The sequence below is a fragment of the Cetorhinus maximus genome, chromosome 2 (assembly GCF_964194155.1).
Source record: "Cetorhinus maximus chromosome 2, sCetMax3.hap1.1, whole genome shotgun sequence".
Lineage (NCBI taxonomy): Eukaryota > Metazoa > Chordata > Chondrichthyes > Lamniformes > Cetorhinidae > Cetorhinus > Cetorhinus maximus.
In genome coordinates, this window is record NC_135880.1 from 163,990,878 (window position 1) to 164,014,900 (window position 24,023).

Sequence of the window (24,023 nt, forward strand, 5' to 3'; positions counted from 1 at the left end):
ATTTTATTTACTATTAATATTGATAGACGGAATATATACTTTGAGGAAGAGGCCATTTAGCCTACCATCCTTGTGCTGACTCTTTGAAAGAGTGAACTATTTAAGCCCCCTGCGCTGCCCTTCCCCATAGCCCTGTAATTTTCTCCTTTTCAAGTATGTATCCAAATCCCTTTGAAAGTTACTATTAAATCTGCTTCCAACACTTTTTTAAGCAGGTGCTTTCCAGAACATCATAACTCACTGCAGAAAAAAATATATTCCCATTCCTCCACCCGCCCCCGCCCCCCAATACTGTTTTTTTCCAGTTCTTAAATCTGTGTCTTCTGGCTACTAAACGGTCAAAATAGTTTCTCCTCATCCACTCCATCAAAAACCTTGATAATTTTGAATACCTGTATCAAATGTCCCCTTCACCTTCTCTGCTTTAAGGAGAATACTTCTAGTTTCTCTAGTCTTTCCACATAACAGAAGCCCCTTAATTTTAGGTTTATTTGGATATCATTAGGTTGTCTTCAACATACTAACACATTCCATACAATTTTAAATAAAAACAGAAAATGTTGGAAAAACTCAGCCCTGAAGAAGGGTCATACAGACTCAAAATGTTAACTCTGTTTCTCTCTTCGCAGATGCTGTCAGACCGGCTGAGTTTTTACAGCATTTTCTTTTTATTTCAGATTTCCAACATCTGCAGTATTTTGCTTTTACCATACAATTTTAATGGGATTTGACGATATTTTTCCCTGCCCCATATGGAAAATCTTTCCTAAATTATAATGAAGGCCTTAAGATATGAGGCCAGCCTTGACACTTCACACTTGTCATTTTTTTCAGTGTGTTGTTATGTTACAATAACCAGAATTTATTATCCTGCCTTAAACAAAATGTTTGTTTTCAACTGTTTCAATGTTATGTGTCAAGCTCTATATTCAGTTAATGATTCTATTATTTATACATAACTGCATGTTTTAGGCACTTCATATGTTTACTTGTATATTTCAGTTATCACTCAGAAACAAATATTGTCCGATACATGAAGAAATTAGAAAATAAAGATATTTCTCTAGTTCACAGCATGATACCGCTGGTGGGTGACTGTTATTTTCAAACTTTTTTCTGCTTCAGTATGTAACCACAGAGTTTAGAGGTTGCACATTACACATTTTGTTTCCTCTATTTGAACCAGGGGTCTTGCACAATGAAGCTGAACAGTTCCTCAGAACTCACTGTAAGTGTGCCTTATTCCTTGTTATCACTCTAGCGACAAAGTTAACTATCTGTATTTCCTCAAGTTGAACACAATGTGAACTACTTGACTAATCAGCACAATGCTAGTCTTGCCTATTCAGGAGGGCAAAACTAGCTGGTTCAGATCTGCTTACAAGATGGTGAGGATTCACAAGTGTATTTTCGGTGCAAGGGCTTGTGCTTGCAGCACTGACTTCCTAACCAGATATTCAGACCTAGAAATTTGGCTGCACAGGTGCTAAATGGCTACCTCAGCCTCCAGCATGTTAGGCACACTCATTAATTGCTGGAATTGTGTGTGCCTACCATGTTGGTAAAGACCAGGAAATCAGATTGCAGTGGCTATGCCTGAAACAGGTTTTGCGCAATAACTGTTTTAGGCCCCAACGGCAAGACTAGTTTGCCTTGGAACAACTGGCACCAGCTGCACATAGGAAGACCAGTTCCTCTTGTATGCTAACAGGCAATCCTTAAAGGGAGGGTTTTAAGATATACTTATCTGAATGTGTTCAAAGGACACTGGCCACCTATCGTGAACTGTACATGCACAAGGTCATGGGTAAGGCGATCTCCTCATCTACCACTAACCTCTCAGTTTGTAGTCACAAGAAAATCTTGAAGTAAAGTGAAAGATTTACTCAATCCTACTTCACATCTGCGCAGTGAATATCTAGGTCACAGAGGGAGCATATAGGTGCAAATGATGAAACAATCAGATGTCTGTAACTTTGATTTTTCACTGGTTGTCTCCCACAGTCTCCGGGGAACATCCATTGTACATCCACGATAAAATGTCAAAATCAAACAATAACTTCCAAACACTGGAACCAGAGGTCCACCCCTACCAAACCTTTCTTGGATGAACCTGTTCTAAGGCACATAAAATTTAATGCCAAAGAATACGGAAATCATGCGGGATGTAGAGATCTTTATCTGTATTATCATTAGGACGCAGGCATTTAATTAAATAGGTTACTGTGTAATGTAATCCAGTATACATGTCATTTGTGTGTGTTTTGAAAGTTGTACGAAAATGCATAAGGTATAGTTACAAGATAGATTTTATAATGAGTGTTGTGTTTCCTCCTTTGACCCTGCTCCCAACACTTTGCTGCAGCCCATCACTTGGCTGGAATTTGGAAACGTCCATCCTTTTGTACCTCTGGATCAGGCTCAAGGGTACCAGCAGTTATTCCATGAGCTGGAACGGGATTTGTGTGAAATAACTGGATATGACAAAATCTCTTTCCAGCCAAACAGGTAAGCCTTCAACTTTTTAATATTCTATCTTCTATTAAGTTTTGCTCTTGCCCCAGCAAAATAGTCACATAATAAATGTAATCCCTCTAGTACAACAACTGCTATTCTTGTGGGATTCCTGTTGTCTTGCTTATCACGGACTTCTCTGCTGCCATATTTAATGGCGCTCTGGTTACTGGTTGAAATGATGGGCTGAACTTAATGCCAGCGGTGGTGCCCATCCAACAACTGGCAGGAAAGCCAGGGTGACCCTGCCTTGGTCATTCCCGGGAGCCTATCAGGCAATTAACTGCACTCCCGTCCCCTTAAGGGCAGAGATCCCATCTCCAAGAGCTGCCGAGTCATTGGAGGGATGGCAGAATGGTGGTCACTGCTGGGAATGCGCCCAGCCAGGAGCAAGCAAAATGGAGCAAGCCCCAGAACTCAGGTGCATGGGGTTGGGCTCACTGGAGCCAGTCAGCCAGATCCCGGAGATGGGGTGGTGTGGGGTCGCTGGTGAGGGTGGGGGTGGTTTTTCCGTGGGGCAGCCCTTGCCATCCAGAAGGGCCCTCTGTGGTCCACAGAGCCTCAGATAAGGAGGGTCAACCCCCCCAACCCCCCCATACCCTCCATGCTCGCAAACAGACTGCCAGCTTTTACTAGGCAGGCCCTCCTCCTGGGAAGAGGTCCTTAAATAGCTGCTCAGCAGCCTCAGTTGGCCGTTGGGCAGGAAGAACATCCTCGATGTTCCCAGCCCCTAACTCAATCACAGAGTCGTGAAGGTGACAGGCACTTCACTCCCTGCCTTCCTTACCGATTCTGTGCCCCCTCCTCCCCCACCTCACTACCCACTCTCATGGACCAGATTAAATTCTGCCCATTTATTCCAACAACAGCTTGGCTAATTAGACTTGTTGATCTCCAACTGGAAAAGAAAAACAAAATGAAATGAAAATCAACACCCTCTAAATGCTTGGATCTTTGTACTCTGAAAGGCAGTTTGTCTCTTGCTAGTTTACGTTTGCTTGGGCTCACTTATTTGTAGCTATAATAAATACAGTATCATGAACCTCTTAGGAACAACACCATTTGCATTCGTGTAGCACCTTTAAAATAGTAAAATCTCTCAAAACAATTCACAAGAGCATTATCAAACAACATTTGACACCGAGCCACATAAAGAAATATTAAAAACAAAAGATTGTTCAAAGAGGTATGTTTTAAGGACTGTCTTCAAAGGGGAGAGAGAGGCAGAGAGGTTTAGAGAGCGAACCCTGGACTTTAGGGCCAAGGCAACTGAAAGCATGGTCACCATTGGGAGAGCAATTAAAATTGGGGGTGCTCAAGAGGCCGGAATTGGAGGAGCTTAGATATGAGGGTTGGAGGAGATTACGGAGATGGAGACAGACAAGGCCATGGAGGAACTTGAAAACAAGGATGAGAACTTGAGATTGAGATGTTGCTTAACTACATGCCAGTGTAGGTCACCAACCACAGGTGTGATGGTTGAATGGGACTTGGTACAAGTAAGGATACAGGCAGCAGGGTTTTGCATAACTATAATTTTATGGAGGGTAGAATGCCCTGACCCGTCAGGAGTGCATTAGAATAGTCAAGCCTAGAGGTAAGAAAGGCATGGATGAAGGTGTCAGCAGCAGAAGAGCTGATGAAGGTGCAGAATCGGGTGGTGTTACCGAGGTGGAAATAGTTTGAGCTTCTCAATATTTAGTTGGAGAACATTTGTATTTATCCAGTACTAGCTGCCTGACAAGCTGTCTGCTAATTTAGAGACAGTGAAGGGGTCAAGAGAGGTAGTGGTGAGGAAGAACTGGATGTTATCAGCATACATGCACAAACTGACACTGTGTTTTCGCATGATGTTGTCGAGGGGCAGCATGTAGCTGAGGGATAAGAGGGGGCGAAGGGTAGATCCTTGGGAGACACGAGAGTTAATGGTGTGAGAGCAGGAAGAGAAACCATTGCTGGTAATTCTTATTTATCCAGCCATAGCCTGAGAATGGAACTACATGAGAGCAGTGCCAGCTGACTGGATGGTGATGGAGAGATGATAGAGGAGGACGACGTGGTCGTCCATGTCAGTAGGTCAACAAGGATGAAGAGGGAAAGTTTACCTTTGTCACAGTCACATAGGATGTCATTTGTGACTTCGATTAGATTCGTTTTGTTACTGTGACAGCAGTAGAAATCTAATTGGAGAGATTCAATCATAGGCCTGGGGCAGAATTTTCTGGATGGCTGGGGGGTGGAACAAGCCGTTCGTGATCGGATCCGTGCCGCCATTTTATGTGGGCGGGCCAATTAAGGTGTACTTCACGACCCCCGTGCATAGCCGGAGTGGGCGGGCAGTGGCGGGCGCGCTCAGCCCATCGGGTCCAATGGCGACCGGGCGGTCTGTATAAAGGAAGGCCTGGCAGCCTTGGAAAGGCTGCTCGCAGTGGCTGGGTGAAGGGCTCTGTAGAGGGGCAATGGAGGTTATGCAAGTCCGGAGGGTAGGTCATCGGGGCAGGCCAAGCCGGAGGGTAGGCCATCGGGGCAGGCCAGGCCGGAGGTTGGGGGCAACCTGGAGGAGCTGCACCTAGGCGCAGTGCTGGAACTGCAGGACATGTCAAGGAGGGTAGGTCCTTGTTTTTCCGATGACTGCTTTGCTGCCCTCCTCGAGGAGATGGCAGCACAGTGGAATGTGCTGGTTCCCCAGGATGAGAGGAGGAAGCCCCCCCCCCCCCCCCCCACATGACAAAAGGTGCCTAAGGCAGAGGTGGTGAGCTTCCGCGATGTGGTGCGGCGCACCTGGATCCAGTGCCGCAAGCACTTCGACAACTTGTTGCGTTCTGGAAGGGTGAGTACAATGTTGGCATTGGTCACTTAAACCAGCAGGTCAGCTTTCCCCCCCTGCTGCCCCCCACCGACCCCCCCAAATCTGAGTGTAGTGACTGCATTGAGTCATTGACGGCATGTGCTGGGTGGGCCAGCAGATATTGCCCATGCCGAGGTCAGTCTGAGAGGGTGGTGAAGAGATGGGTTCTGCGCTCACAACATGTGGTATACTGAGACCCACATGACTGTTTTGGGGGCAACCTGGAGGAGCTGCACCTAGGCGCAGTGCTGGAACTGCAGGACATGTCAAAGTCAGGGTGATGACATGCTGGGAGGGGAGCTTCAAGGTGGCGTGGCAATGAACCATCTGCTGCCCTCTGCGCTCCATGTGCTTGCGCCTTCTTGCTATGGAAGGATACACCGTGTGGTGCCTAATGTGTTGTAGGCAACATGTGTCCAAGGGGGTGGGGGGGGTGGGGGGCTGGGGAACAGGCCTAGCATCTTTGTGTGAGTGTTCGGCAGCAGCGGGGTGAGGAGGCACTGGAGCCCTGATATGTCCCACTCTGGTTGGGGTGGGCCGTGCATGAAGAGAGTCCATGTACTAATTTTCACTAATCAATGTTTGTCTCTCATTTTCAAAAGAAGTATGTACATAATGCCGCCGAGCGGGTGAGGACTGGCGGCGGCCAGGCGCAGATTGCCATTCTCAGCCACTTTGAGCAGGAGGCCCTGGATGTGGAGAGGTGCCATGCGCCCAGGTCCACTGGTGTCGGTGAGGCTGGGGTGCCACGGCCAGGTATGTATGCCCAGCAGTGAGGTCAGCATTGTTCTCCCAACAGCCATGGCAGTGCTGAATGTTCAGTGATTTAATTTTGCAACATGGCTTGACCATTGCTTATGGAAAGATGAGCAGATAATGTTCCGGGGGACAGGGATGCACTTTGTCATTGTCTCCACATCAACTGATCCAATGTCCTTGTTCTTCCTTTCAGTATCAGCGGAGCAGGGCAGGGAGGAGGAGCAGCAGAGGCCCCCCCTCACACCTGAGGGCCCTGAAGTCTCAACAGCATCACACCATCTCTGCCAGGCAGGCACCAGCGCAAATACTAGCACCTCAGTGGGAATTAGAACATGGCTAGTGTCCCAGGTCACAGTGGAGAGTGCACTTCACAGTCGCTGGAGGAGCTGCCAGAGACAGAGAGTGCCCATGGCGCCAGCAGCTGGAGGACTACAGGGGACCAGGCACATGCTCAGTCAGTGCCTGATGATGTGCCTCTGGAGTTGTCCGCAATGCAGCAGGGGTATGAAATGCGGCCGGGTGTGTGGGAGCATCTGGGGGAGATACATGAGGCTGTGCCTGGCTTGGTCTCTGTGGTGGAGGAGTCTACGCAGACGATCGCCGAAGCAATGAGCCACATGTTCGAGCGCCATATGTCCTCCAGTGGCAACTTTCGTGGAGAGCCTCCTCCAGGAGACCCATCAGGCACCAGCAAGCCTTCACATCGGCATTGACTTCAGCTGGTCAGTGCCAGTGTGGGAGATGGTGTGGGCACCAAGTTTCCCAGCTTGGTGCCCATCCATCCATGGTGAGCAGGGAGGTCCGAAGTGACCTCACGGCGCAGCAGCTGCCTGTCGTCTCTGTGGGCTCCTCTCAGGGCGCTCCGGATGAGGGTGGCAGCTCCGCCGCCCCTCTCCCAGTGACTGTAGCATCCGGTGAGGCTGCAACGACTGGGGAGATGCCAGCTGTGGAACTGGCAGTTCTCTCCCAGGAGAGGCCAACACATGCTCCATGGGCAAGAGGACGACTGCCAAGGTCATCGAGGCCAACAGGACAGCAGAGTCAGCAGGCTGTCTCAGATGCCACTCCGAGTGATGGGGCAGCAACAAGACATAGCACCCGAAAACATAAACATAAGGCCCCTTAGGCACACCACGGGTTTATCATTGGTGCTTTTGTGTTGACCCGAGATGAGGTCTTTAAGATTTGCTTTGAATTGGAACACCCTTGTCATTTTGTTTCATTAAGTTTCTTTGCCTGTGATATTAAATTCAGACATGTGACCATGGCTGAGGATGCCTCTTTTCTTCTGCATGTGTATGATTTCCAAAAATGTTAGGAGCGCTTTGTGGGACATTCAGCTTTATTGACAAGGCCATTAGTTAATGTTCCTAACCTGGCAGATTTGGCACTTAGGTATCGAGTATGGAGGCTACAGCCCAGACTTGTCTGGGAGGTCCATCTGTGGATCGTTGGATTAAAGCCTCCCAGGTGTCCCTGCCTCCCTGGAGTATGCCCAGGTCAGCGTCTGCCCCCTCAACATTTCCCTGTGTATGCTCATCCTCGGACTCACTGCTGGACTCATCACGTGCAGCTGCAGCTTCTGCGTCTACGTCTTCAACGTCCACAGCGTCTGCCCTTTCCAGCGCAAGATTGTGGAGAGCGCAGTATGCAACTGCTATCACCAAGACACGATCTGGGGGGTACTGGAGTGCGTCCCCTGAGCGGTCCAGGTATCGGAAGCGCATCTTAAGAAGACCGATGGTTCTCCCCACCACAGGCCTTGTGGTGCCATGGCTCCTATTGTCCCGCTGCTCAGCTTCTGTTCTTGGATGGCGGAGAGGCGTCATGAGCCACCTTCTGAAGAGATAGCCCTTGTCACCCAGCAGCCATCCATGAAGCCGGGCTGGAGCACTGAAGAGCCCCGGCACCTGGGAGTGTCTAAGGATGTAGGCGGCGTGGGAGCTGCCTGGGTACCTTGCACAGACTTGTAAAATCTGTATCCTGTGATCACACACTATCTGCACGTTCATGGAGTGGAAGCCCTTCCTGTTGATGAAGGCACCGGGCTCACCTGCTGGCGCCTTGATGGCCACATGTGTACAGTCTATTGCACCCTGGACACCGGGGAAGCCCGTGATGGCCTCGAAGCCTCTGGCTCACTGTGTCTGGCTTGCCTGGTCCCAGCAGAAGTGGATGAAGGTTAATGCACGCCCGAACAGAGCGTCTGTAACCTGCTTGACACAAGTGTGGACAGCTGATTGGGAGACACTGCAAAGATCACCCACCGACCCCTGGAAGAAACCAGAGGCATAGAAGTTGAGGGCAGCTGTGACCTTCAGAGCCACTGGCATGGGGTGTCCACCCACACAGCGGAGATCTCAAGTCCAATCATCTGACAGATATAGTTGACTGTCTCCCTTGAGAGACGGAGCCTCCTTCGGCACTGCACCTCAGACATATTGAGGTAGCTGCTTCGCCGCCTGTATACCCTGGCAGCAGGATAGTGGTGTCTTCTGCAGCCCCTTCTACCTTGGCCTACCTCTTGGCCCTGTGCCCCTTGTGCCTGCGCCTGTCCTCTCAAAGGTGGCTCCCCTGGAGGCTAAATGTTCACTCCTGGCCTCCTCCCCCTTTTTAGCCCTCCCTCCTCAGGGGAGGTGCCTCCAGTGGACAGTTCAGCTCCCATTCCCAGGTTATGGGAAGGCTTCCAGAAACCTGCAAGCCCAAGAAAGATTCCTCACTGCAGATTGCTGACCTGAGGGTTAAGAGTCCAGACAAAGCAGCTAGTAAGCGTTTTGAAGTGTTGCAGATCACACAGGCAAGTTTCAAAAACTTTGAAAAATCAATACTTGAGAGAGCACACTTGCGACCCTAGTGAGCCCTTTATCCCGCCCGTGAATGAGGTTTATACAAATATGTCCGACCCGCCTGCCCGTTGCGCCCGTGCGCCAACCCGAAGATTGCATGGGTGCTGAAAAATCAGCGTCGATTGGTGAGTCAAGGGCCTTAAGTGGCCCGTTAATTAATGGTGGGCGCGCAGTGGATATCACCGCACGCCCGCCCAACAAAATATCACGATGGTACACGGTGACGTTGGGGTGCTCGCCCAACATCAGCCCGCATCATTTAACGCGCGGACGTGCGGGATCCACCCCCTCACGCCAACGGGAAAATTCTGCCCCCGGATTTTCGCTCCAGGGTCGGGTGCTCAGAGTCGGGACATTCCCAGCCTCATGAATGCAACCCAGGAAAAGGAGGCCCGGAAGTTGGGATTTTCGTTCCGGAGGTGGGGGCTGCATTGGAAGTCGGACCCGCTGCCCCGGAACGAGTGCGGAGGTGGACTGACTGGAAGGCCTGCCTCTGTGCTCTGGCACTGTGTGAAATATTAAAAAAACAATTAAACAAAAAACATCCCTCCAGCCCTCACCCCCCTCACACACTCCCAGTGCCCCAACCATGTCACCTTATGCCCCTGTGACGCATAGCAAGCATTTTTAAAAAACATTCTAGACGTTTTTTTTCCCCAAAAAAATTTAAAGGGCAGGTCTTTTGAAGGTCTTGACAGCTGGACAGCTCCCTTTGACACTTGCTTTTGACAAGTCCTCTCACAGTCTTGACATGTCTCCTTAACAGTTCTGATAGGTCCTCTTGACAATCTTGATGGTCTTGACAGGTCCTCTTGACAGTCTGATAGGTCCTCTTGATAGTTTTGACAGGTCCTTCTGAAACTTTTGACAGGTCTGTTGACAGTTGCCATGAGCATGACAATAATGAGTTTATGCACTTTTTACATGCATTTCTGCCGACTTTTAACAATTCCAAAGGGCATCTGACCTCTATCAGTAGGCATCTTACCTCCTCCAAAGGTGTCCTGGGACCAGGTCCAAAGGGGTACCTTACCTCTCCAAAAGGTTACGCTGGCTATTCAAATGAGTCCACCAAGTTCAGACATGCTCCAACCCAGTCTAATCTGCACATGCCAGGTTTCACACTCCTGACCCTCCCAAATCCCACTGCAGTGGAGACAGCTGATGATTTTAATGGCAGCTGCCTCTGGTGAGCCCTGGCCCAGTTCCAGTCCCACCCCTGTGAAAATACAGTGCCCTGTTCAAGAGCGGGGGGGCTTCTGATTTCTGGGTTCTTGCACCTTTCTCGCCACGACAGAGAGCCTGCCCTCTCCGTTGTGGCAAAACTTCAGGCCATAAAGTTCCGAGAAAGACATGCACAGATTTGGCAGATGATAAGACATTCAAGGACCCTGGAGAGGAAAGCGTATTGAAAATGAGGCGGTAGTTTGCAATGACCATGGGGTCAAGGGTTCACTTTTCGAGGAGAGGGTTGATGACAGCAGAGTTGAAGGAGCGAGGGGCAAATTTTGAAGAGAGAGAACCATTAACAATGGTTGACAACAGCTAAGAAGGGAGCCAGGAAGGGAAGTTGGATGGTCAGCAGTTCAGTGAGAATAACATTGAGGAAGCAGGAGGTGGGTTTCCGGACAAGATAAACTCAGAAGGTGCTTGAGGGGAGATGGTAGAGAAACTGGGGAAAGATGCAAGTTCAATGCTAGAGAAGTGGAGAATCTTAAAAGCATGTTTGGTTTATAGGCAAGAGGAAGAGGCGGGAAGCAGATGATCTCAATCTTAGCGAGCAGTACGTCTTGACAAAACTGCTTTAGGCCACAGGAATGCCGTTATCAAAAATAGAAATTCAGACTGGCAATGTAACTCTTTCGAGTTATCAACAGATCTCATGTAACTCTTTCGAGTACATTCACAGTTCTTGGTTTCCGGGAGTGGGACATGAACCCACAACCCTCTGATTCAAAGGCGAGGGTGCTATGAACTGAGCCACAGTTGGTCTTTCGTTTTCTCCTCCATAGGTGCTGACTCAATACAATTCAATATGCAATAAAAGCTTAATGTTACATCACCTAGGTTAATCATTGCCTTGTATGATCCTCGACAGTGGTCAGCGGTGATCTGTTTTGTTACAGGAATGATTCTCTTCTAACCTAACTCCCCTAATTCCTAAATGTTCTAAAGGGTGTTCTTGTACTCTGTATGTAATAAAATTATTCTAATCTGTCTACTAAACTGTAATTTGGACGGCTGTTATCCACATCAAGTGCACTCTGATTGACTTTGTTTAATTAGAAAGGAACATGATGAATTAGCACAATAACAATATTATATACATAATTGAGATAACTGGGACATGATAAAAATAATCCAGTGATATTGGTAGTATCAAGAAAAATGATGCACTTTGGAATTGATAATACTTCTGAATGGAAGTACAAAAAGAAAAGATTCAGCTCTTTTCATATTTAACCAGTGATTTTTCCACCCTCTAGGTAGCTGTTTAGGATTTTCTTTTTGAACAGTTAGCTGAACCATTTCTTCCATTTAAAAAAAAAACTATTTCTTTACGGTATTTCAGATGTTGGTGCCAAGTTTGTTGCATCGATGAGCAGATAAACTGTTTTCAATTTTTACCGTAATGAGATAGATTTATATTGTGGTCATCCGTAAACTGCCAATCCATCTTTTTATTGAAAATGTTGAGTTTTTTTTTGAAAGAATCTGACATGTTATTGAGCACCAGCAAAATGATAAACAGCTCTTTCAATTACACCAGCAATCAGAATCAGCAATTAACATCAGTCCCCCACCCCCCCAAAAAAAACCAAGGTTGTAACTATGCAGAAATTGATAAATCAACAAGTGTACAAAACAGATGAAGTTTCAAAATTCATGGGGTGAAAAGATGAAACACGGATCTCCATATCCTTCTGGTAAAGTTAGCCAAGCTCTTGAGATGGCTTAATGCTTTTGGGAGGAAAAAGCATCAGTCGCCACCAGTCCCGGCTGGAGCCGCTTGTGTGTGGATGTGAGTTGATTGGGCTCACGCAGCCGGACTACCTGCCAGCACTCACTGTCGTCACTGGTATGGAAAGCACGTCCTACTTGGGCGAGCTGCCAGAGAGCAGTCGGGTCCTGTGGAACTGAATTGCCAGAAAGAATCAGTGCCTCTGTGAGCCGAGAGGAGAAAATTGTTGAGAAAGGTGGAAAGAAAATTTAGAGGGAAAGAAGCTTTCTCTTCCACTGCACAATAGACCCCCAGTAATAGTAGATTTTCTTGTTGAGGAAAGCCAAATGTTGATCCAGACTGAGGTGCTGTTCACAGTGGCAGGGGCGATGGTTTCAGCTCACCACTGGTGACATCAGCTCTTCCCTATTTTGTTAATCAGTTAGTACATCAAATGCTGATTCAGCATTTTTGTCTGCCATCCTTATGATAAAATAAGCACCAGTATCTTGCAGTTATTGGTGACATGCCCTCTGTATAGATTATTTTAATGTTACCTAATCTGATTACCTGCTTGAGCAGTGTACGTAAACATATTCAGAATCCCCATTTTAATGTAGTACTTTTATTGTGCACTGGGTATGTGTTTGTACGGCTTATTGTTACAGAACCATGACTTTTGTGACACGTTGAATAACTTAAAGAGCCGTTAAAATGTGGTTTCATCGTGTGGCTTAAAATATACTTTGTTTCCCTTTGGCATGTGGCAAAGTTTTGCAGCAGTGCCAATTAACTAACGTTGCTGGTTGAATATTGTACTGATAAAGTATTGAGGAGCTGAGGTGGCAATAACAAATTGGGCAATCAATAATGTCACAATGCAGAATTATTCTCTGCAGTTCAAACCCATATTAGGTCTTGTTTTGGAGGTATGTACAGTTGCTAGAAGGTTTCTCTGGTATCCTTGTGCCCTGAGCCTGATCACATATAAATTTCTCATCTACACTATCTGTTCCTTCTCAAGTTTCTCCTCCAGAAGATAGTTACAGATTAGAGATACTGATGTGATTATTGCTAGGTGACTCTGCTTTTGAGGCAAGGGGCACAGTATCATGTGATTATCTAAAGGCCAGTACTTCACCTGTTCTAGGAAATATCCACTCTCCCTGTGATTTTGTACTTCACTGTGATTCTGTTACCTGTCGTGTTATTCATCTGAAAACATTCTTACCTTTTCTAACCCAGTGAGGTCATTAAACTTCTTCCGACACTATGAAAGGGTTATTGGAGTCCTGTTCATTAAGCCTTCCTCCTTCCACATGCTCTATGCCCTTCACAAATTTCTTGGCTACTGACTACCTGTTGGCAAGAATAATGTCTTTGTCCAGCCAGCAGCATGTAAATTAGTTGACCCTGGAAATCCTGGTGGATCAACCTCCTCTGACTTTGGCAGATGTAGATGCTGCTCTGCTACACTTGAATAATTGGTGGTGTGGGCGTCTTGTCAACCCACAGCACTTTTGCATCATCCCAACCAGGTACCTGCCTAGATTTAAGAGGTAGAAATTACCCTCCAGGGAAAAGAATCTCTTATTTATGGTTGAGGAAATTCTTAAGGAAAAAGGCAGTTTATAAAATAGCAATAACCCATTGTTCACGCATCTTCTTCGGTTAATATTATTTACATGCTTTTACTTTGATTTCTGTTATATAGTGGTGCCCAGGGTGAATATGCTGGATTGGCAGCAATCAAGGCTTATTTAAATTCAAAAGGAGAGCACCAGAGAACTGTAAGTAACTTAACAGATAACACTTGTAATCCTTCCCTAACCAATATGATGCGCTTGGTTATATTCAACGGTTAATTGATATTTGGAAGTGAATGATTTGAAAATGGCAAAAATTGATGTTTTTGTTGGGGTCTTTATCTCCGTTTTTTTTGAGATCATTTAGCCCAGAAATTACTGTTGCTGGGCGAAGAATGTCCTATGAACATATTAAGCATTTATCAATATTGTGAACAGTCACACCAAGGCTATGGTGGCACTGTCCAGACACTGTCCAGTCAGTTTTGACTGCCCTGCATTACAGTCTTAGTTTTTTGATTACCTTCTAAAAATCGATTAGAGATAATTGACCAACAGATATTAAGTTGAAGTTACTTCCCACATGCTGTGAACTGTTGCAGTGGAAATAGCTTGATGTTTGTTGGATGAGATCACACTGATTATGTGAGACGGTTCACTGCTTATCAAAGAAATTGTAATAGTTCTGTTAATTGTGAATTGTAATGCTTGCCTGAAAAGAAAGCAATTCCATTCAAAAATGTGTATTCAATTTTTTTAAAATGTTTTTTTCTTTATTTAATTGCGTAGTGTGTTTTGAACAAATGACCTGATGTCTTTGAGGTCTCCATAATCTTTGACCCAGTGCTCATTGCTCATTTTTCCATCCCATTTAAGATATTATATTCATGGCACCTCAATGTAATTCTTTCCTATTGGTCTTAAGATTTTACCTGTTGAGATGCATTCTTTTACTAATATTTTGTTCTAACTTAACCAAAGTTTTGACACATTCATACAAACATACGAATTAGGAGCAGGCGTAGGCCACTCAGCCCCTCGAGCCTGCTCCACTCATTCAGTAAGACCATGGCTGATTTGATTGCAACCTCAACTCCACATTCCTGCCTACCCCCGTTAACCCTTCACCCCCTTGTTAATCAAGAATCTATCTAGCTTTGCCTTAAAAGACTCCACTTCCACTGCCTTTTGAGGAACAGAGTTCCAAAGACTCTCAACCCTCTGAGAAAAAAAATTTCTCCTCGCCTCTGCCTTAGATGGGCAACCCGTTGGCCAGAGTTTTATGGCCCCATCGCTGTGGGGACGGGCCCTAAAATGCGGCGAGCCATTCTAAACTCCATTGACTTCGGCGGGAACATAAAATCGCATTGCCGTAAAATTCTGCCCCTTATTTTTAAACAGTGACCCCCTAGTTCTAGATCCTCCCGCAAGAGGAAACATCTTTTCCATACCTACTCTGTCAGGATATTATATGTTTCAATCAAGTTGCCCCTTACTCTTTTAAATTCCAATAGATAAAAAAAAAGATATTAAAACATGCACATAGATTCAGAAAGTGGCATAAAAGGAGCTGCAAAAGTAGAGCAGTTGGATCAGTTATCACAAATGGAAAATTTTGAGCAGGAGTAATCATGCTTTGAAGTGTTGCCATGTAAAACAGAGCAGACGTTGACCCAGGAACCTTTGTGCCATTGGCTGATATTTGTCAAAGCAACAGTGAAGTTGCAACAATTGGACTGGTGCTATCACCTAGAACGCCCAGAAACTCACTCGGGTTCCCAGCCCTGATCGATATCCAATTCGAAAATGTGGATACAGGGCGAGGATGGAATCTAGCTTGGCTGTGATGACTCAACAGTTGAAAAGCCTGTAGGTGTTCATACACAAACCATTGCCACTTTGGCAATTTTTTTGCCGTGCTCAAGGAATCCTAACATGGAGTCACTGCAATTGATGAACAAGGGGTGGGTGGGGCGGAAGTGGATGCGAACCCTTGAATTGTTGTTTTCCTTGTTGTTCGTTGCCTTCTGTCCAGGATTATGAGATGTTTGAATTGTTTCTAAACCCGATTTGAGGCTTATTCAAGACTTCAGCAGGCTTGAGCATTGAAGAGAGGAGTTGTAGAAGGTGAAAGTGTTTGGCCAAAAAGACAAAGCTGAGCTCACAGGAGATAACTTGAACAATGCAAAAAGATGTGAGAGATCTACTTAAGATGAAAGACGACAGCAAGGTTTAGAGTGTACCAGGAAAAGGATTAAGAGTGGATCAGGAGTGTCACCTGGGCTAGAATACCCCCCGCCCCCTTCCACAGCCTGAAACCTGTGTGAATAAAGTAGCAGAAGAAGTTTAGAATAGATTTCTCTAGGTTTGCAGTCAGACATGAAAACAGAGCAGCGAAGCCTTACGACACATTCTATGAGGGAGATAGGCTACCGAAAAAAGGCTTTCAGAATAATTGTGATAGGTAGCATGAACGATAATGGGGTAAATGCACTGCCCTGTGTATTGGTCTCTAAAATGTTTTAACACTGCATCCGTTGGGGTGATTTGAGGAGTAGTATTTAAAACAAAGCTTGCTGCACCATTGGAGGCCATGCCTTCAGCTGCCTTTGACCTTAAGCTCTGTAATCCCCCCTCTCTTTGTTCCTTAAGATGCTCCTTAAAACCTACCTGCCTTGAATTATTTGCATGGTATCACATATATAGTTTGCTGTCATATCAGGCCTTTGTTCATTTCCTGTTCATTCCTCCTCAGTGAGAACCAATGTTTGAGCCCTTTACTTCATTTTTTTCCCTATGTTTCCGTGGTGTTCGTGTGGACAAGCAGGAGAGCCCTACACAAATTAACCCCCCTGCCTCCATAGTGAAGAAACTGCCTTAGTATTGAAGATTTAGCAAAATCTTTCAATAAAATCTAGTCTTGACGAAAGTTAATTGATATTATTGAATCACATCGATCTCACCAGGTCCATTCCAGACTCCTTTGACACTTTTCTGTTTGGAGGTTTGTTGGAAAATGCAAACTTTTCATCCAGAATCAGTTCTTGTTAAAGGCATGCTTCCCCCTGGTGGCTTTGAGGGGCATTGACTAAGCACTGTAATTGAGAGCAGAGTAACTGAATAAACAAGCAGATGCACTGGAGCGCCTGCTAGCATTTGTACATCTATGAATAGACAGAAGGCATTGGCAAGGGATTAAAATTATAGCCACATGCAATAACAAATGTGGAAACTTAATTTGGAGCAGCTTGATTTTTCATATTTTAGTTTTTTTTTAGCTTTTAATATTGATCTGATTCTCCTAGGTAGCAAATTTGTTGATTTGGTTCAACATTAACAGAAACACCCAATTGCACGAGAATTTGCACCTTACCTCTGCTTATTTTTGTGCCACTTCTTCAATAAGTTCCCTGGTTTTTGTATTATGCTGTTGAGAGTGTTTCTACCCTCATCGTTCTAGAAACAAGTAAAAACCTGCCTTGTTTTATACTTCACTTCCTGGCATCTGAATAGATTTCCTGAAATAAGTGCAGATTTCTGGGTTTCTAAAATGGAGACATTTTAGATTTTCTTTCCCCTTTTTCTTTCCCCTTTCCTTTTTTGTCACTGCCACATGTAGATAAGCACCTCAGTGGAGTGGAGCATCAGTAGCTCACCTTGCTGCTCACCACATTACAATAGCCTGAGGTGCGATGCCCTTGAAAGATGCATGTGGCAAGGCATTATATTTTCAACGTGTGTCATGCTGTGGGATGGATATGTGTGAGATGCCATGAAGGACCTGTTAAGTTTGTGCAAGGAGTTGACACTGCAATAAATTGACTGCATGTGTTTTCGGCGTGGGATATCCATTGGATAGTCTTAACATGCCTGACTCCTGAAAGTCTACCCCCTGTGTTTGTTCCCAGGTCCTGGAGGTAGTGTGGAGTAAGATGCATTGTCATCTCTCGGGTGCTGAGCACCGACAACCCAGCTACACTTTGCTAGACATGGAACTATAACTGCAAGACACAGGAGTTTGCTTGCAGGTTCTGTTTCTTGTTTCCACGTTGAGTTTCCTTTCATTGTATTTTTGTCTTTCCCCTCTGCCTTGTAGCTTTTCCAGCCTCTGCCAACTTATTGATATGTGAGCTTGCCTAAAGGCTCGAAGAACTGTTGCCCTCTGCGTAGCCTCCTGCCTTTAAATGTTTGCAACCCTTTCAATTTCAGATGAAATGTGATTTCTGAGGTTCTTTCCCCTTCTCCTTTCCCACACCCTCCCAATTAAAGTTGGCAAACCTGTGTGCAGAGAGTTATGAATAATTGTGCAAATGAGGTGGCGCTGCATGCAGCCTGCTCACTGTGCAGTTAGGTAGCTTTACAACAGCAGGTAAGTAAACAAACCTAAATATTGTCTAGGCCGCAAATCAGCCTTCAGCTTTAATGCACAACAAAACAGTTTAAAAAATATATTGGTCGGAATTTTCCAGCCCCCTTTTCCAGTCCCGCTGGTGTGAATGGAGATTTGGGGGGTGGTGGGTGGCTGGAAAATTCTGACCACTGTATCCAAGATGATGCTTTCAACCTTTTTCCTTAAGAAAAGAATTAAAAAATATTCAGGAAATAAAAATGCAATCCAGAAATGAAAAAACATAATTATCCTTTTGATAAAGGGACTCTCCAGGATGTTATCTTTTTAAGCTCCTTTTATAGCAATCGAAGTACATAAAGTTAAACCGTAGAGAAGAACATGATATCGGAATAACTCCCAAACAGTGACTCAGGTCACCAGTGTAATAAAATAAATTAGATGGCACAAGATTCCGTCTGAGGCCTTCCTGTTAACCTGTGGTGTAGAGTTAAATTGTGCTGAGACCATCAAATTTGAGTGTGTAATACAGCTCGCCTAATGTTTCTTCTGTTGCCTCTGGAGTTGTTGTTGCTTTTTTAACATTGATTCTTGCAATATGAACCACTGACACCTGACCTTCACATGCACCAGCCTGTTGACACTATAGCAAGGATCCTGTTTATAAAGTTATAAAGCTATGTCCCAAATCGGAGACTAACGTTTCAAGTATATAATTAACATTTTGACGTTGATCTTTTGACTGCTTGTTTCTTCCTCTGTCCAGGTCTGCCTTATCCCCAGGTCAGCTCATGGCACAAATCCAGCCAGTGCACAAATGGCAGGGATGAAAATCCAGCCGGTCGAAGTGGACAAGAATGGAAGTATAGATGTTGCACATTTAAAAGCGCTGGTATGTAGTTTTCCAAAAATACTACACCCACAAAATTAGCGTGATAAAACCTGAACATGGCAAATAACATTAGTACCATTATTCGACAGCACAAAAATAGTCCATTCTGACAAGATTTTAAATATATTTTTCAATCTTGATGTTCCCAGTGTTTGCTGCATTTCACGAGTGTTCTGTTCTGCATTTGAAGTCTGTTGAGGTCCACTTCATCACATTGCTGCCAGTCCATTTGTACTTTTGAGGGTAATTTTCTCACTCTCTTCAATTCTGGCAGGACTGGCCTTCCTTTCTCTCCCTCCTTGCCCTGAGGCAGAGGAGGTGGTGGGCCGCCTTCTTGAACCGCTGCTGTCCTGCTGATGGTGCTTCCACGGTGATGTTTGTTTCTTCACTCCTCACAAACTCTTCATTAGGCAAATGCAAGGCAAGGGGTAAAAGAAATTGCACTGGTCACCATCTTTCTATTAAGTAGCCTCATCCGATGGAAATGGTTCGACTTTGCAGCAGTTCCTGCGCTGCTGATTCTGCCCAGTTATATCTAAGGAGATTCAGCAATAATGGAACGGGTGTGCCAAGTTGGCCAACTCTTGTAAAAGCAAAAAACTGCAGATGCTGGAAATCCAAAACAAAAACAAAAATACCTGGAAAAACTCAGCAAGTCTGACAGCATCTGCGGAGAGGAACACAGTTAACGTTTCGAGTCCATATGACTCTTCAACAGAACTAAGGAAAAATAGAAAAGAGGTGAAGTATAAGACCTTCGGTCTGTCCGCAAGCATGACCCAGACCTCTCTGTCGCTTGCCATTTCAACATTCCACCCTGCTCTCATGCCTACATGTCTGTCCTTGGCCTGCTGCATTGTTCCAGTGAAGCTCAACGCAAACTGGAGGAGCAGCACCTCATCTTCCGACTAGGCACTTTACAGCCTTCCAGACTGAATATTGGGTTCAACAATTTTAGATCATGAACTCTCTCCTCCATCCCCACCCCTTCTCCAATAATTTATATAGATTTTTCTTTTCCCACCTATTTCCATTATTTTTAAATGTATTTCCATCCATTGTTTTATCCTTGCCTTTTAGCTTATTTTGATCCCTTCCCCCCACCCCACCCCACACCCACTAGGGCTATCTGTACCTTTATTATCACATTCCTTAGATAATATCACCAGCTTCAACACCTCTTCTTTCCTTTTGTCTATGACATCTTTTGGTTATCTCCACCTATCACTGACCCTCTATCCAGCTCTACTTGTCCCACCCCCCCTTAAACCAGCTTATATTTCACTTCTTTTCTATTTTTCCTTAGTTCTGTTGAAGAGTCTACAGACTCGAAACGTTAACTGTGTTCCTCTCCGCAGATGCTGTCAGACCTGCTGAGTTTTTCCAGGTATTTTTGGTTTTGTTTTGGCCAACTCTTGTGTTGTGGAGGTGGGCGGGGGACTGGGTGTTGGATGTGGGTGTGGGAAATTGTACAGGCCAGCACATTGCTGAGAGCTTGTAGCCTGGATCAAAATATTTGGACTGTGGTATGTGCATTAATGTCATCCAAGGACACTAGTGTTCAGCTATTTACACTTCATGGGTGCTGCTAATGGGAATTCTTCCCACCAGAGGTAACCATGAAAGGTAAGTGTGCTGATGAGGTGGACGCTGGCGGAGGTGCGTTTTACAAAAAATAGGAAGTCCGATTCATGAAGTGCAAGCTTTACAGCCCAAGCTGCCTGGAACCTGCGAAGGTTGAAGTGGACACTGGCAGACTTCCTGGCCAATGGGTAACACCAAACTGGTGTTATAGAAATGTCAGTACATGATATTTTGTGAGCAAGTTATCTGGCCCGCCTAAAGAGTGTTCGAAAGGTCAAGCAATAATTCAATATGGGTTGAGCGACGATATTGCTGTCTACTGAATACAGTAAAATACTAATTGTGCTCCTTTAATAAGGACCAGGCGACTGACCTCATGGCATTGCACAAACTAGTGTACCTAGATTTATATTACATGTTATTTAAAAAATAAACACAGATAGAATTTCACTTCAGTGCTTCTTACACAACAACTTATTTTTAATTAAAGTTTGCTACCAACCGTATCTCTAAAGTTAGTAGCAGGCTACAAATATAAATATGGGGACATGGCTACTTTCCAGAGGCAGTCACCCCACATAAATAACCTGCACTGCCATCTCTGCTGGAAGCATTGTCAGAGACTGAGATGACCCAAGTAATTGGCTGTTGACAAATTTAACCTTCAGGCAGGTACAGATTCCAGTGAACTGCTAGAAAGCACAAATTAGAGCAAATTCAGCTGCTGTTAATAGAATTGTGGGGGTTTCTACAGTTGCAGGAGTGATGTCCGTCAATTGGAAAACTGCTTCTTGAAGCAGTTCTTTAACATTCCAGTTTTTAAATTGCAGGGGCAACTCTGTGATATTAATGAGGCAGTGCACACACACTTGAGGAGGTTAGAAACATCACCTCAAGGGATAGTTTAGGCCTGAATCTAGAGCTGAAATAATACCATTGACAAAGGTTCATGGCTACTGCCAGCACTGTTTTCTGTCAGGGCCTTCTGACTTGCAGCCTTGAGGAAGTTTAGAGGTTGATGCACTTTTACAGGCCAGCTGTGGGAGTTTAACATTGCTGAACTTGAATGCGTGTGCAAGTGTGTGTGTGTGTGTGTGTGTGTGTATGCATGCATGCGAGTGTGTACGTGTCTGTGTGTAGATGTTGTGTCCTGGTGTGCCAAAGTCATCCCTCAGTACATTTGAGATTCCTCCACCTGAACAAATTTCAGGCATATTGCCATTGTAACATCTTTTGCAACATAAGCAGAATAAGATTGAAATGGAGCAATCTAAGTTTTACCCATGGGAAAAATTGCAAACTGAGCCCACTGTGTCCATCAACGCTACTTTTCAGTTTACACCTACACACTAATTGTCCCTTTACACTCATCCAAACTGACTTAAATATCTGTTTGCATCCTGCGCCACCTCCTGTGTCACCATGACTGACTGGGTGTATTTCATGTACTGGGAAAATTGCAGAATACTGCCAGCCTCCCATTTATATCCCCCTTACATTCTGACATTTATGTGTTTGTGTCCACTTGTCTGTTTAAAGATGTGCTTGCTGAGGAGGTGCCTACACAAACAAGATAGTTTGTAATTGTTCCATGATTATCTTGGAAGTAAACAAAATGCAGTATTTTTCGTAGTGCACAGTGGATGCTGGTGCAGCATTCTGTCTTTTTAAATGTGGTATTAAACGTGCTGCATTTTTATTGTTTTGGGGGAAAAAAATATGGTTTACAAATTTGTGACATTAGTAAATCTCTTTTTGCCAGTTCATTTTGAAGAACTGTCAAATGTCAATCTATCCTCCCTGATAAAAACAGGGGAGTATTCCTATATGGAAGACCAATCTATAGTATGTGTAGGAAGAATAGCCATGAATGAAGATCCATAAAATTTGGAACTGCACTGCTATTTTATTGGAAAAGTATATTTGTTTCATATTTCTTTGTTGGCTGTTTTACAATGAAAGTGTTGGATTTCCCAATTGGCAGTTGGATGGTCTGCTGGTCATCTTGTTGGTCTTGGCCAAGTTAGCAAGGAAAGCAATATATGGATGGCGAGCTATCCTATCAACAGAAAAGAACAAACAGATTTGGCACAGGTTCCAACTTGGAGTGCTTTCTTAAATGTTTCAGCTTTGGCACTGAAATGTGTTAGCTAAAAAGGCTGTGCGCGCAGCTGAAGACACCACAAGAGGGAAAGTGTTGAGTTCTGCTTCACAAACACGCTCAGCAATAAAATTGTCCAACTTTTTCTCGGCCATTGCAGTTTTGTAGCAATTTTCTCAATTGACATAAAATACACTTCAACTCCCTCCTAAATTAATTTAGGCACTATGCAAATATTCCTTGCCAAATCAAAATCAAGAGCTAAATCTGAGTCATTGTTAAGTTTTACTGCCACCCCCTGTGTAACCTAAGCCTTTCTCCCTCAAGTTCAGATTTCCTCAATTCTGTCTCTCTTTGAAATTCAAGTTTTTCCTTTTTCTTGCTCCTTGAAACTCATAATTCAAGTTTTCACATTTTGTTTTCTTCTCCTTTTGAGTTTAAGTTTTTTTCATTTCTCTCTTTCGCAAATTCAATTTTTTATCTTTATCTCTTTCTAACTCAAGTTGCTTCATTTGCAATTGAATTCTGGCCAACTCAACCTGAGTGCTATTGGGGTCATCCTTTTCCTCCTCAAGGTTCAGGCGTTGAGCCAATACTTCAACAATCTCTGCCTTTTTAGCCCCACACTTTCAAGTCGACTGCTACTTTCTCTGCCGTAGCCTTCAAATTAACCTTTTTTAACTGTTGCAAGGTATTCACTGACAGGCCATCCCTTTCCAGAACTGCTTGAGCATTAAACATAGCTAGGTTTACTTTTTAATGAATACAGCAAATGTAAATGTGAAACCTTGTTCATTTAAACTCTAGCAAATTCCAGTATACTCGTTTCCCAGCCTCTGGATTTGAACTCTGCAAAGAGCCCCAATTTGTTACGATCCCCGGAGCAACTGATAACTTTTAAAAAGAGAAATGAATTCCCAGTGACCTATGCAAGGAATCACATGACATGATTTCAGGTTTAAGATTTTCACTCTATCAAATCAACATCCCAACATATTCTTTCATGGGTTGTGGGCGTTGCTGGTAAGAGCAGCATTTGTTGCCCATCCCTAATTGCCCTGAACTGAGTGGCTTCAGAGGGCAGTTAAGAATCAACCACATTGATGTCGGTCTAGTCACGTGTAGGCCAGACCAGGTAAGGATGGCAGATTTCCTTCCCTTAAGGACATTAGTGAACCAAGTGGGTTTTTACAACAATCGGCAATGGCTTCATGGCCACCATTATTGAGACTAGCTTTTCAATTCCAGATTGTTAATTGCGTTCAAATTCCAGCAGCTGCCATTGTGGGATTTGAACCCTTGTCTCCAGAACATTGACCCGGGCCTCTGGATTACAAGTCCAGTGATATTACTACCATGCCATTGTCTCCCTAACTAAATTATAGAAAAGGTACTCCCCTTTAACTTGTTAATACAATGGAAAACTCCATGCTGCGTTTATACCAAATACCGCACTCTCCGTAGCCATATAGTCTTAAGTTTAAAGTACAACTCTTCCTGGCATTGACAAGGTCCCTTCTTCCTGTTTCGTCAAGGTGAATCTTCCAGTGTCCTTTTAAACCAAATCCCCTTCACTCAACCCTTTGAGCATAATCGAATGGACA

At 44.7% G+C, this 24,023-nt stretch overlaps 1 protein-coding gene across 1 annotated transcript in view; it reads left to right on the plus strand.

Annotated features, from left to right (window-relative positions):
* Positions 1-24,023, plus strand: part of gldc (glycine dehydrogenase (decarboxylating)) — a 180,250-nt gene that overhangs the window by 92,216 nt on the left and 64,011 nt on the right. Inside the window, exons 13-17 of the mRNA XM_078570563.1 lie at positions 1,003-1,087; positions 1,187-1,228; positions 2,366-2,508; positions 13,623-13,698; positions 18,609-18,734. Of these exons, the coding sequence (XP_078426689.1) occupies positions 1,003-1,087; positions 1,187-1,228; positions 2,366-2,508; positions 13,623-13,698; positions 18,609-18,734 (472 nt within the window). The remainder of the gene's footprint in view (positions 1-1,002; positions 1,088-1,186; positions 1,229-2,365; positions 2,509-13,622; positions 13,699-18,608; positions 18,735-24,023) is intronic.